The 13,201-nt window shown below is 42.9% G+C and overlaps 8 protein-coding genes across 8 annotated transcripts; 4 read left to right on the top strand and 4 right to left on the bottom strand.

Moving 5' to 3' along the window:
• The first annotated feature begins 140 nt into the window (after positions 1–140).
• BBOV_III011465 (putative integral membrane protein) lies at positions 141–672 on the top strand. Its single transcript, XM_051767099.1, has 2 exons — positions 141–292; positions 326–672. The coding sequence occupies exons 1-2, from the start codon at positions 175–177 to the stop codon at positions 631–633; spliced, it is 426 nt and encodes a 141-aa protein (XP_051623757.1). The 5' UTR covers positions 141–174; the 3' UTR covers positions 634–672.
• Positions 673–796: 124 nt separating this feature from the next.
• BBOV_III011460 (uncharacterized protein) lies at positions 797–1,851 on the bottom strand. Its single transcript, XM_001612216.2, has one exon. The coding sequence runs from the start codon at positions 1,639–1,641 to the stop codon at positions 817–819; it is 825 nt and encodes a 274-aa protein (XP_001612266.1). The 5' UTR covers positions 1,642–1,851; the 3' UTR covers positions 797–816.
• Positions 1,852–1,965: 114 nt separating this feature from the next.
• On the top strand, positions 1,966–3,478 carry BBOV_III011450 (putative integral membrane protein). The gene has a single exon (XM_001612215.2). The coding sequence runs from the start codon at positions 2,067–2,069 to the stop codon at positions 3,447–3,449; it is 1,383 nt and encodes a 460-aa protein (XP_001612265.1). The 5' UTR covers positions 1,966–2,066; the 3' UTR covers positions 3,450–3,478.
• BBOV_III011440 (putative integral membrane protein) lies at positions 3,435–3,974 on the bottom strand. Its single transcript, XM_001612214.2, has 2 exons — positions 3,716–3,974; positions 3,435–3,682 (listed from the first exon to the last, which is right to left on the bottom strand). The coding sequence occupies exons 1-2, from the start codon at positions 3,950–3,952 to the stop codon at positions 3,452–3,454; spliced, it is 468 nt and encodes a 155-aa protein (XP_001612264.1). The 5' UTR covers positions 3,953–3,974; the 3' UTR covers positions 3,435–3,451.
• A 147-nt stretch (positions 3,975–4,121) lies between these two features.
• BBOV_III011430 (uncharacterized protein) lies at positions 4,122–6,379 on the bottom strand. Its single transcript, XM_051767832.1, has 2 exons — positions 4,277–6,379; positions 4,122–4,242 (listed from the first exon to the last, which is right to left on the bottom strand). The coding sequence occupies exons 1-2, from the start codon at positions 6,219–6,221 to the stop codon at positions 4,157–4,159; spliced, it is 2,031 nt and encodes a 676-aa protein (XP_051623568.1). The 5' UTR covers positions 6,222–6,379; the 3' UTR covers positions 4,122–4,156.
• Positions 6,380–7,055: 676 nt separating this feature from the next.
• BBOV_III011420 (uncharacterized protein) lies at positions 7,056–9,095 on the top strand. Its single transcript, XM_051767160.1, has 3 exons — positions 7,056–7,587; positions 7,621–8,250; positions 8,284–9,095. The coding sequence occupies exons 1-3, from the start codon at positions 7,080–7,082 to the stop codon at positions 9,033–9,035; spliced, it is 1,890 nt and encodes a 629-aa protein (XP_051623567.1). The 5' UTR covers positions 7,056–7,079; the 3' UTR covers positions 9,036–9,095.
• Positions 8,942–11,426, bottom strand: BBOV_III011410 (RNA polymerase Rpb3/RpoA insert domain family protein). The gene has a single exon (XM_001612211.2). It carries the CDS (start codon positions 11,284–11,286, stop codon positions 9,082–9,084), a length of 2,205 nt encoding a protein of 734 aa, XP_001612261.2. The 5' UTR covers positions 11,287–11,426; the 3' UTR covers positions 8,942–9,081.
• A 686-nt stretch (positions 11,427–12,112) lies between these two features.
• Positions 12,113–12,841, top strand: BBOV_III011405 (uncharacterized protein). The gene is made up of 2 exons (XM_051767052.1): positions 12,113–12,399; positions 12,590–12,841. The coding sequence occupies exons 1-2, from the start codon at positions 12,296–12,298 to the stop codon at positions 12,717–12,719; spliced, it is 234 nt and encodes a 77-aa protein (XP_051623773.1). The 5' UTR covers positions 12,113–12,295; the 3' UTR covers positions 12,720–12,841.
• The last annotated feature ends 360 nt before the right edge of the window (positions 12,842–13,201 follow it).

The following is a 13,201-nucleotide window of genomic DNA, read 5'->3' as shown; positions in this document are numbered from 1 at the left end:
ATTGTGTCGTTACTGACCCACCATGACACTAATTCCGGAATCAGACGTCCACATAACAAGACGTGAATATATACAGCTATGATGCTTTCCCAAGCGATTGTGGACACTTGAGGAAAGAATATATATTTAAAAATATAATAATATTTACAACAGTAGCCATATGATAGTTTAACCATGGTGCATATATTAACGCATATATACATATGCTGTGCCATATTAAATACTGTATTATGTAACAATACGGGCCCTAGCGGGAAGCTAGACCGTGTGTTACCGCCATCAGCGTTGTCAGGTATCTACCAATTTCATGTAAACATACCTACAGAATATGGTGAACACGAGTTTGATAACTCACTCTACAACATGATCGATGAGAACAATCATAGGACGTGTAGTCACCGGCTGGAGCCTGATGATGAAGCGGGTTACACCGTCATCAACGTAGAGGATCCAGACAAACAAAGAAGGCCTTATCTCTACCTAGATAACACCATAGCAAACCAATACCGACAGTATCACAAACCAGGAACTAAAGCGGTAATTATTGTGGGTATCATACTGCTAGGTATATCAACAGCTTCCGGGGTAATGATCTGTTGCCGTACTGGCAAGAAGGATGTTATACCACTATAAAGAGAGTAATGGTGTTAGCTGGATACAAGACATAATTAGATGCACATGAGTTGTAATGATTAGATGGAAGGTGTATCAAATGATAGTTGCATTGACTTCACTGCATACGATAATACATATAGAGACTGGATATATACAAATGCATTACAAATTCAGTATATATAGCGATTATAAGTTCATGGTTCACGAGGCACCAGCATTCCTAATGCTACGCTCTAAATGTGCAATTTCCTTTTCAAATTCCACACAAGTAGAGTTAATGTTGTCCAGACGTACACCTAAATGCCTAGTAGCCTGCCTAATGACACGCTCAGAATCACGCGGAGTAGTGCCAACAAGCATCTGCTTCAACTTTACATGATTTTCATGATAGAACAACAATAGACGTGCTGGGGACAGGCGCCTCTGCTGCCTTAACATCTCGGCATTATTGGCGTAACTCTCTAGGGTGGATTCAACGTGCTCACACAATCTGTCGTGCTCCTCCATAAACGATTTGTGGCTTTGGTTGATCCATTGTAACAATTTAGTCTCCATGTCACGCAGTGTAGTGGTTATATCATCCGAAGTCTTCATTATAGCCGTCTGCACCTCCTGTAACTTCATGGTCCACTCCTCTCGCTTATCCACCAACTGCTGCGCGAACGTTACCTCAAGACTGTCAGTACGCGAACTGAATTGACTTGCCCATTTCCTAATGACATTGTTCAATATCATGTTATAGGCCTCATCCAAAGTTCGTACGTCACAGCTAGCATGCCTCGTTAATGCACATTCACTGCAGAAACAACCCTCACCAAACTTACAGTCCAGGCAGAAATACTGTATAGGCAGAGCGTAATGATGCGGGCACCTAACGTTCTCCACACTCGCAAATGATACACCAGGCTGTGACCATTCCTGCGAATCGATTGAGTGTCTAGTCAGCCCTGGAGCATCAGATGTCCTAGTGGACTCTGTAGGCTTCCCTGCCTTCAGGGGTATAGCCCCTTCCAAATGCTCAAACATGGATACCAGGTCCTGTAGATACGTAATCAATATGGAAACGATCGATCCTGGTTAAATGTTGCGATGTGTGAGTTAGTTAATAAGCCCAGCCAAAGCAGGGTATGATGGTAATTAACAATGATAAATGTGTAATGTGTGTTGTATTATATAGACATTACGGATCCCGGGTTGTAAAATTCATAGTACCCAGATTTATAAAATACTTTCATTGGTCTATGGACTACAAATTGCATCATACAGTATGTACGTGTTTCCCCTATGCTACACACTGCAGGGTATATATGACGGGTGTATTCAACGCGTGCACATAATACATGTTGTCTGGGATTACATATCGAATCTGAGGTTATAGTTTATTGTATAAGCTATTGTCTTTGGTTGGTGGCCCACAGTTTTGTTGGTTATACAGTAAATGTACCCTCACGATGCGGCCATTTAAGTTTGGTTGGCGTTCCACAAAGGAACTCCCAGATCTTCATGAAGAAGTTATCCAGGGAAATATAAACCCTATCGCAATGTCAAATTCGGCAAAGACAAGTGTTTCCCCTATCAGTACAACACAAGCCAGTACAGCGTGCCACGCAGATGCCAAAGAGCAAGATATATCCTATGATTACTACCAGTTGTATAGAGGAGAATCAGATACCGATAGTGATGAATTCTACGATACAATCGGCGATATTTACACCTTGGGAGTTACGGAGAGTAATGACAAGGCCGCTTTGTACGGTCGAATGATGCATTATTATGCAGACCAAACTGGTAGGATATCACATCCACATAGTAGCCGCAGCAAGCTGGTACTATGGTATATGCTAGTAATCTTGGTGTCTAATCCCATAATAGGGTTGTATACCATGCGCCACTTCAAAGACTGGGACACATGGGTAACGCGAGATGTAGTTATCACGGATGCCGTGAAGCCAGTGCCCTTTGTGAACGTTAGCCCATCAGCACCCCAACTGCGCAGTACGCCAACAGAGGAATTGCCGTTAACACTGTCGCACGAAGAGCATGGGATTCTCTCTAAAGTAGCAAAGACGTTTTCACGCAAGGTTACCTGGTATGCCTACTATGAAGTGTTTGGCGAATTGGTGTTTGCACTGTTTACGTTAACGCTTTTATGCACAAGTGGAATGTGCTGCACTAACGGAGAGCACAGGGTACAGTCGATGATACCCGTTATCGGTGTACTGTACACCATGATATACAAGCTCCTGGCGATGTACGTACTGATACTTAGTTTCAAGATACTGTTCTTTTACCTAGTGGCAGCACACCCAAATGTGGCACAAAGCTTGCCCTTGGTGTTAATAAAGCTGCTAGGGTTACCAGGCACTGACGCGTCAAATCCAGCGGAATGTGCCGCAATGTCCCAGCTAGTACAGCTGGATAAGGTAGCACACCGATGGGTGCTGGTGTACTGCCTAGAGAATGTCTATATCACTATAACCGAGTCGATAGAGACGACATATGCATTGTATAACATCCTGAAGAGATGTGTAAAGAAGGTGCTTCGCAAAATACGAAGACAACAGGAACTAGTCTACTTCACCGTGGGAAGCCCGTCTAACGTGGAGTCAAGCTCTAGCGGCTCAGGTAACTACTCATGTTCATACATGCTGTTGGACAGCTTATTGAACAAGGTCTCCGCTCCACAGGAAAGTTATATCCACCACCTGTACAACAACCCGAAAACGGATGTTGGTACATACCTAGCAAACGTAGACGTCGAAATGTTTCAACATGGCATAGAAGAAGTAGGAGCCAAACTGTTAAGCAAACTTGGCAAGAAAAACAATGTATAACATTAAAATATAATGAGTCCAGCAGTAAATCCAACACCAGTGCCCACCAAAGCCGATATGATGTTCTCACGCGGTATGCCAGAATTCAAAATGTTGTCGTGGAAGCACTGACTTGGGCTACCACAGGATTCCACAGTTTGACCAATCTTGTCGCGGAGAGTCTGGTAACCCGTGTTCATAGCGTTGAAAATAGCCTCCTTATTCAATGAAATGAAGCCATAGTGGTTGAGCACCTAGGGTGTCTGTTAACTGAAATAGTAACCTACCATAGTAGTGACGATGCCGCCACTGAGAACCAGGCAAATGCCGCGCACCGTCTTGGTCAACAGAACACTCAAACCAGCACCCAAACAAAGACCGCCGAAAAACGACTTTGCATCAAAATATTCCGGACCGGCATTGTTGGTAATGATCTTCCATACAGCCCTAAGTGGACAGGTGCCCTTGATAATACACTCCTCAGTATCCACAGGGAATACTGGAGTTGCCTGGTCTTTAGCCATGTTTGGTAAACAAAAATAAAGCGATAGTTTGTGCCGAACTGCGCGATAACCAGATCACACATCCACCACACACTCAAGTAAGTGTTGGCACTAATGTCATATGGTACTATCTACTCTAGTTCCATGTATCGCGGCATTTGCTATAGACATGAAAATATGCTACACATTCAACGTGTTGCGCTAGTGTTCACATAACCGATACAGTCAGAAACCAGTGACTGACATGTGCCCAAAGTCCAATTCAACCTTGTCAAGCTCGTCCACCATCTCAGTGAGTGTCTTCTTGTTGTCTGCGCCTCAGTGAATCAGTAAACAACAGCCTACCTGTGTCATTGTTATCATCATGGCCAGGACCACCCTCTTCCTGCTTAGTACCTATCAAAGAATCAAGCTGGTCCATCATGTCAAGGGAGTTGACGCTGGCAGTAGTGGCCTGCGTAGCATTGAGGCTACGGGTATACGCACTGCTGCTGGAAGCGCCGACGTCGTGGTCTGAATCAGCAAGCTCAGCGCCACCGATGCTGTATTCATCCCACTTTGGCTTTTCCTCTACCGATTCATTGGACGAAGTGGCGCTGGATAGCGACGTCCTTATGTTATACTTGTCCGCGGATAAAGCTGCAGACGCAACGTTTATATCCTGGCTGCTTGTGGTAACAGGGTTGTCAAAACTGAGGCATTCCAGGTCATTGACGTAGTTGCCACCCTCGCTGTGCACCGAGTCCATCTTCTCAACTGATTTCACATTGTTCCCGAATAAACCAAAGTCAGCAAAGAACTTGTCGTAGTCCTCATCGCTCTTTTTATGGGTCCCCGATTTGTCAGAACTGAAAAAGTTGCCAAAGTCCTCGTTTTCGGAATCCGACGACGAGTTGACAGAAACCATCTTGTCCTCATCGTCACCATGATCATCGTGTTCATGGCAAAAGCACCCTATCCGGTGTCGGTTGTCACGCTCTATAATGGTCTGCAGTTTCATACGGGCCTCCTCAAGGTTACTACCAGTAGTTAAATGAGCACCGATACAGTCATTGAGTAATAGCAACTTCCTCATTATAGCCTCGTAACTAGCGTCATCCGCCATTTCAGGGCGATTCTCAGTCAATATGTTGATGCTGCTAACAAGCTTCTTCTTGCTCTCAGCCAAACGAGCAAGAGCGGCATCCTGCTGAGGACCAGGCATCTCAGTGGATAGGGTCTGAAGAGTAGATAAAATAATGTCAAACTCCTCAGGAGAAAGTGGAAGTGCAACTCCAGGAGCTATGGAGTACCTGTTCACAGAAACAACAGGTGATAAGTTGATCTTCTGCTTCTCATTGGGGTCAATCGGCGGGAACTTAATGCCACTCTCCCTCATGTTGCGGTAACCCTCGAAAAAAGTAAAATACATACCCTGGTCAAGTAAAAATACATCATGCCATAACTGGATCATGTATAGAACCTTAGCCTTTATCACATGAATACGGACATCAGTAGGGACACCGGGATGGACGTTGGAAGACCCAACCAAGAACTTGGTTAACTGCTTCTTAACACCACCAGCAAGAGATGTGGATATCTTGGTCATCTTAAGCAGTTTCTTGAACCGACGCATACATGAACTTGTCATTAACCCCAAAAAGTATCCACCAAAGCTCTCCATACAGTATTGAAGTAACTCGAGGCACAGTATGATTTCCTCAGGCTGATATGTAGTACGCATCCTCCAATTAGTAAACTTGTAGATGAACACACAGCAATCACGCCTCCCACGAATGTATATCAGCACCTTTTCCACCACGAAGTCGTTGATTAGCCGGATGTTGTACATGCTCTGGGATGTTGGCCGCCCGAACCTGTCCTTTTCCAAAGTTAACTGGACAGGTTGGCCAGTCCAAGTCAATAGATGCTCAATAACACCAACAAGCTCCCTGTGGGAAGTAATGGGATCGTTAGTAGTAGCAATGCGCTCAGAAATCCTTAAAAATGAATTAGGGTCAGCCAAAGCAGCCTTGCGTGCATTGGCAGCAGCAGTCTCCTTGTAAGCAGTGATAGCCGAACTCGCAGCTTGAATACCACTGTTAGACATCGATATAATCTTACTAGTAAGCGATTTGGCGCAACTTAAACCAGTATGCTTCAATGATTTAAGGCTAATTGACTGAGAACCGTGACTTCGACCACCAGAAGGACCACGGTACTGGTGCTGCCTATACTCCTCACTGACATATTCGTCACGTGGTGACGATTGAGTCCTCTCCACATGTCTACGATGCACCTCTTTCGTCATCGTTAACCCGGTGTATTGTGCCAAGCTGCTTACCACTGTGTCCTGTAATTTCAACCAGGAGCCTTACCCTATCGGGGCAATACCCAAATAGGGCAATGAAAGATCAATTTTTGCGTAATATTTAAAATTAAACTAATGTACTAAATACACATTGGTGGTAAGGGATACCGGATTTACCAAGTGTCGCCGCCACATGCTCACGCTGACGCGGCAACCGTGTATCATACTATTTTTATCATAAGCAACATGGAATCACAATTTTTATTATATTGACACATCTAGAATGTCCCAGGACAATGTAACAAGTTGATTGTCTATGCGCGGATTTAACCTAGAGGTACTATACCATGTGTGTTCCCGGCGGTTGAATTTTTGATCGAATTTATACCAATAATTTTTAATACTATTCTTTGTAATTTAAATTGATAGGATTTTTGTATAAAACAACACGTATCCAGGGTGATCCACCAAAGCTTAAGCTATATATGCACTGTAGATAAAGGAAGTACAATAGACGAAAGCTTAGATGTTATCTGATCAGACATTAGAGGCATATAGAGTGCTGTAAAAACAACATTTTGCAGTAAATAGATCTACATATAATAAATACGCTATTCGCTGGGGAATCATTGATGGTGTCGCAATGGGCTCTTCCACCTACACAGCATGACTCATAAACGAATCCCAAGATGTTAAACCGTTAATCTTGCGGGATGACCGTATCTGTACTGTCTGCTATACACTTGCCATAGGGCATTGAAGTATAGATGTTCTATAGCCACTGCCATAAACTTTCTGTTTCAGTTGCATGATGCCCGTTATAAGTTTTATTCTGTAATACCGAAATAATCATATGCAATGCACTTTTTGGAATATATCCACTCTTTCATGACCATGGATTATGGTAGCATTCTATCATCGAGAAACGCGGATGATACCAATGAAGCTGCCACTGCGGCAGCAGCGTACCCTAGTCCAAACGATTCAGCGTCATCGGTATCACGTGAAGAAAGTGACATGGATGATGTAAATGCCTCCAGCAGCGAAGATGATGTCGGTACCGTAAGGTCATTCCATTCCGATACACAGGACGCGGGGGAAGAATATGACGAAATGAACAGTGGACTTTATGATACCAGGCAACTCACGGAAATCAATACTGATTCCTACCAAATCAATGTGGATAACAAGGCAGCAGCCACTGTAATAAAGCAAGATGGACATAACCTGTACTATAGTCACATGCCCCGTATACTTGGAACTGACTTTAGATTCCAAATAGGTGAATTGGCATATGTGCGATGGCATGGGGAGTTAAATCTAGTTGTCATACAGTTTGCATCACAGAAGCTGATTACCGTGGAACGTAGGTTATATGTAATTAGTCCAATATGTACAGCACCTTCTGACGAGGGACAGGCTGACTCCGACACCAAGCCACGTTCAAGTCATAAGAAATCCTCGGACACGCCCAAATCACAACTACACTGTGACGAGGAAGCTGAAATGGGAGGTTCATCAAGTGACCTCGGTGAATCCACAGCTACGGAATCCAAGTGCTCCCCAAAACCTGCTAAACGGAAGTCTAGCACGAAAAGGCAAAGTAAAAGTAAAAAATGTGATTTAGATACCAACATGAAGATATTCTCGGATCCGCATTCAGAGGCGTTATACAAGCATAATCGGTTACAGCCAGTGCCGTTCAGGGTGGATGACCAAGTTCCACCAGATGCACCTGCCTACGACAATGCAACTGATGCAGATGAAGATATATATTCATACTTTGTACCCATATATTTTGTGTCGTTCCCAGGATACAAGAAGAAGTGTGCTAAAAACTTTAGGTTCTGGGTAAAGGAAAAGGATTTAATGAAGTATGATGCCGTTGAACGTTGTAATAGACCATTGGGAGGTAGTGATGAGTCACCTGAGTGGCTGCAGCGCAAGGTGCAAGATATAAATGAATATGTATATAACATGGCATTTAATATGTACCTGGATTCACCAGGTATAGAGAACATGTTTCCAGGTAAGCAATGGAGTAGCTATTTACAACTTTCAGGCCTAATTAAACAGCCGTGGTGCGTCCCCCGTGCGCTGATATCGCTGGTCAACGATCACGTGGTCCAGGTAATGACTGCAGGCACCGTGGACGTTGATATATATTCAATAAGCGCAGTGGAGATGTTTACAATGTCACCCATAATGGAACGGCTTTCTGCATACGGTCTCGTGCAGAATTTTAAATATATACTCTTCAAAATGGCAACATTGTTTAAAAAACAAGCTACAGCACCTGTTAGTAAACCCAAGCCAACGGTACGTAGAGCTACGGGGTTAAAAGATGTACGTGTTGATGAAGTGAATGTACCCTCTTTAAGGTTATTGGAGCACCTGGAATCGGAAACACTAGCTAAGATTACATCACAACAGTTCCAAGAAATATACCTCAACAACATATACTGGCTAGATATATTTCTGTCATACATGGACAAGGAGTTTATCCACACCCATTGCCACAACGAGCAGGAGCACGAGTTCCTGTATATGCTAATTAACTCCAAGGATTTAAGGCCATGCAAGATTTTGGGTATCGAGTACCTAGCACGTATGTTCTGCTTCCCAGTGATGTACAGAGACTTGCTGAAGCATCTAGAGCGAGATGGAGAGCACTATCCAATATATCGACCTATAACCCAGCTTTTGCTGCAGTATATGGCATTCGTTGCCGCTGACTACGCACACAACCAAAAGTACATGCCATCACACCTAGAAGGTGGCTTGATAAAGCTTACGCAAATGAACGCTGTGTGATTAATGTTGAGTTACATTGTTATCAATTTTATACCTAGTATGTATGTTACGATTCAATTGGGAATGACATTGGGTCATCCTCCTTATCGAATTCAAATACTGGACTGTTACTCAACATGCCCTTACCCAAGGGATCATGGAATATCCACATGGGACTGTTGAAGCCAGCTTTCTCAGCAGTTTCCTCAAATGAGAGATACCTGTCTGGCTTAACAGTTCTGTCATCAGGTTGATATGGTAACGTATTCTCCATTTTAGCGATTTCATCATCTACATGACGGTTCCACTCCTCCAGCTGCTCACGTTTAGCTAACCTAGAATCAGGATCTATTGGATACTGACGCTTGACATCATGCCTGTAGAACCAACTGTACTTAGCAGGCATTTTATCCTCAGGCTTCCTATAAGGGTTGTAGGGTGAGTTCCTATACAACTCCGGACTGAGGCGCTCGGCAGTACTGACCGACGCCATCTCCTCATGCAGTGCGTCCAAGTCCCTTGTGCAGTCGCGCCTAAATGCCTTATAAGTACGCTCAAACCACGTTTCTATGAACGTGGCACAGTTCAACAGGGCCAACCTTGGGGTTGTAGAACCGTCTGTATGCAGCTCCAGGGTTACAATCTCGCTTGTACTCTCCTCGTCAATACCGCGACGATCGCCGTCAAAAGCGAATACTTCTATAGGAGTACAGCTAGAGCTGAAGTGGATGAATCCATCTGGAGTAATGTCCCTATTCAAGGACTCCGGGCCCTTCTCCGGCATGACGTAGTTGGCGATGTACTCTATCTTAACTTCCATATCAAGGTATGCGTCCCTAGAGAGAGCGCATATGTACTGGTTTTTATTAACTATTTCAATCCGCCGGTCATCCTTGGACCCGGAGCTTGAGCCAACACCTTCCTTCTGGAATGTCTGGTCCAGCTCTATGTGGCCAGCTACCGCAATAATAGGACCCTTTAACCTTAATCGGCCAATCAGTGGCCTGTGGAATGTTGCCGTCATAGGCACGTTTCTGAAAATGACTTTAGTCAGATTTCTCGACAGGTCGAAGAAATCTTCCCGGAGGCCCACTATGGAGTAGAATTCATTCTTCATGCCTGGGATCCTAAGCGCGGTTATCCTACCAGCACCAAGATGACGTTTAGCTACCCTGCGTAAACTGTTTAGCAAAACAGGTATCACGTTGGTGTGCAATGAGTGGACGTAATAGAAAGTAAACGACTTGCCATTGTGATGCCGTAATGGCTGGATTTGCTTAAATTTGAACCCATAGCTTTTTGGCGGTTCACCCGTGGTTTCATCGAGTCTCGTTGTCACCGCACGCTTTCGGGTTTCCTCATTCACTTTCCTAAAGTGCTCTTGTATCTCCTGCTCGGTGTAATGTCGTGGCACATACTCCTCTTTGGGGTCAGCCACTCCAGTGACAAACTCATAAGCCCAGGGAGGTAACGGCTGATTCTCTAAAGGTGCATCAACATTGAACGGAATTGGTTTGGGTTTCAATTTGGATTGCGGTATACCTATGCTGTGGGTAGTCTCGCTAAGGTTAGTGCCAACTTCCGTTGTGTTGTACAGATCATCGCCAGTGTACTCCTGGGAACTAGGGTCCCTTAATGAGTATAGTGGCTCCAATGCATCCTTGTGGAGTGTGGAGTTAATATGATCCACATTAGTTCCTAGAGACCCAAAAAAGCCGGGAGATGTATTACACGATAGAAAGGATGGAAGAAATCTCTTGTTTCGGCAATGTGAGCCACTGGAGATACCTTGGTTGATATTGACAGTACCCTTACAATGATCATCTTCGTGGAATGTGCGATCAGTCCTTAAGGGATTCATACCAGTAACGAGCTTAGTACCACCTGCCTGGATAGACATTGCATTGGATCCAGTGGTAATCCATTGCGTTAGTAATAGTAACCACACAATGTACCGAATAGCAATTAGGCATTTTGCCTTGAATAGTGCTGGATAATAAGAAACTGCATTGTTGTAATGTTGACTTAAATAAAGTTCCACTTTTGAATTGCGATATATGTTGTAGATCCATGGAATCGTACACTTGATGTCGAGGACTAGCCCGGGTATTGACCTGGATTCCCGTGAACGTAAGTCGAAGTATCCCTTTAAATTACTCCATTCATGCGATATGATGTATGTGCCAGCTTTAAAAAATAATGTTACCAGAAATAACCCTAAAGTGCATAACAACCTCCAGGCAATATCATCCAGTACACCAGGCAAATGCATATGCAAATTCTAGATCAACAAAATCATTATTCCGGTGCTTCAATACTATTGGAAGACTGCTAGGTGGTATACAGAAGATTGACATGGACATTTATAGTCCATGTGCTCAACGGGTCGATTTACTAGTTGCCTGAAGATAAATGATTAGATTACTTCGTTGTTGCATCGCTGCAGTTAATCATATTTAAATCGTATAAAAATAAGTATGACTTCCATACCTATAGCCACACGTATTTCCTGCACGATACTCTCAAGAACGTCATCTTGCATTTCATTCGTGTAATATTTGTCTAGAAAAATAGACACATAAAGCAAATGGTATATAAAATGAATTTATGAATGTAATCATACTGTAGTTACAATATAGATGTAATCTTTGCATTTCATATACCACTAGGTGTGTTATATCCATGCTAGAAACGTGTATAAGGTGCAACATCATTAGTGATTATAACCTCCAAATACTGGGTTAAAACATAGTTATATCCTGTTTGGACCATATTTTGAGTGGATTTATGAATTGAAGATTTAGATAAACGCGATGCTATAGTTTCTGGGCCTTCCTGACATGAGATAACGTACAATGTTCTTCCCCGCAAGGGATATATACGCAAAAATATGCCATATAATTGCCTATATACTCTTTATAACGTTATAATATAGCGGTGTGTTAACTCTAGAGTGTAATGTGTAAGAATATTTAAACTGATAGTTTCCACGGTCCACGCTGAGGGAGTTAGACACGGTTGTCCAAGTAAAATGACTTGCGAACCCTACTTTTTACGGTGGTGCTGTCTTGTATCACATCCATATTCTTTGTGTTATCAGTAACATCGAATGTGTAATAAGCAAAAGCTGTTAGCGAATTTGGTTATAACTTGAGTTTGCCTACTTAATAACGCTAGGATATGCCATTTGGTAAAATATATGCTATAGAATACCAATAGATTCCTGTATATAGATATACAGAGAGTGTATAAATAGGTGGTATTTTGTATGTAGCTTTGGAATGACCTTTGTTATAAGCTGCTTACACTCTAGAACCAAGAACAGTACGAAACATTGTGGATATTATATACCCTATAGGAACCAGAGGTTTATTTGTCTATTAAGGTACGTAATAGCTACTAATGTGTATTTGCGTGTTACATGAGGATATAAGTTGATGTGTAAGTCATGGGCCTGGGCCACTTACACATATCACAGATTCTATCAACGAACTAAATTATATACCTCTATATTAAAACATTGCATTGTATGGCATACATGTATCCCTGTTTCCATAGATTCATATGATATACAGTACACTAGACACACCAGGAGACGTAGAATGCACAGTACGCGCACGTGACATGTGGCAAGGAGAGGAATCGAAGCGCACATTCATGAGTCAAGGGTACCTTTCTGTCGTATATAGCATTATCATCGCTTAAAAGAGGATTGAAACGATAAACAGCATGAAAACGTACGTGGCGTATGGCATGGATACCATTGATATGATGGATACTAGTTGATCGTCTTGATGTGTAATTATTGCTCCGCGTGAGAAATATCCGCTAAAGTAGTTTGAATAAACGAAGAGGATTGTATTATACGTGTTTGATAAAGGATCGCACCAATTAGATTGCATTAATTGTAGCAAGTGCTAGTGACTTCCATGTCATATCGACTTGATGATTAGCAGATTGCTAATTTCAATCAAGCCGCTGTGTAATATATAGGATATAGTGTGAATTAAAGTGTCTAATAAGGCATTGGAACCCGATTGGGGATAATCGAATCAAGCCAACAGTTGTTGGAATAGTGACTTTAACCTATAGGATATATATCCCTGGTCTGTATCGTTCTATTGAATGCAGTTACATTCAATACCAAATCTTTGGGGAAAAGATAAACATAGTAACAGGTGACAAAG

Source organism: Babesia bovis, chromosome 3 (assembly GCF_000165395.2).
Source record: "Babesia bovis T2Bo chromosome 3, whole genome shotgun sequence".
Taxonomy (NCBI): Eukaryota; Apicomplexa; class Aconoidasida; order Piroplasmida; family Babesiidae; genus Babesia; species Babesia bovis.
The sequence above is the reverse complement of the archived record's forward strand: the minus strand, read 5'-3'. Positions and strand labels throughout refer to the sequence as shown.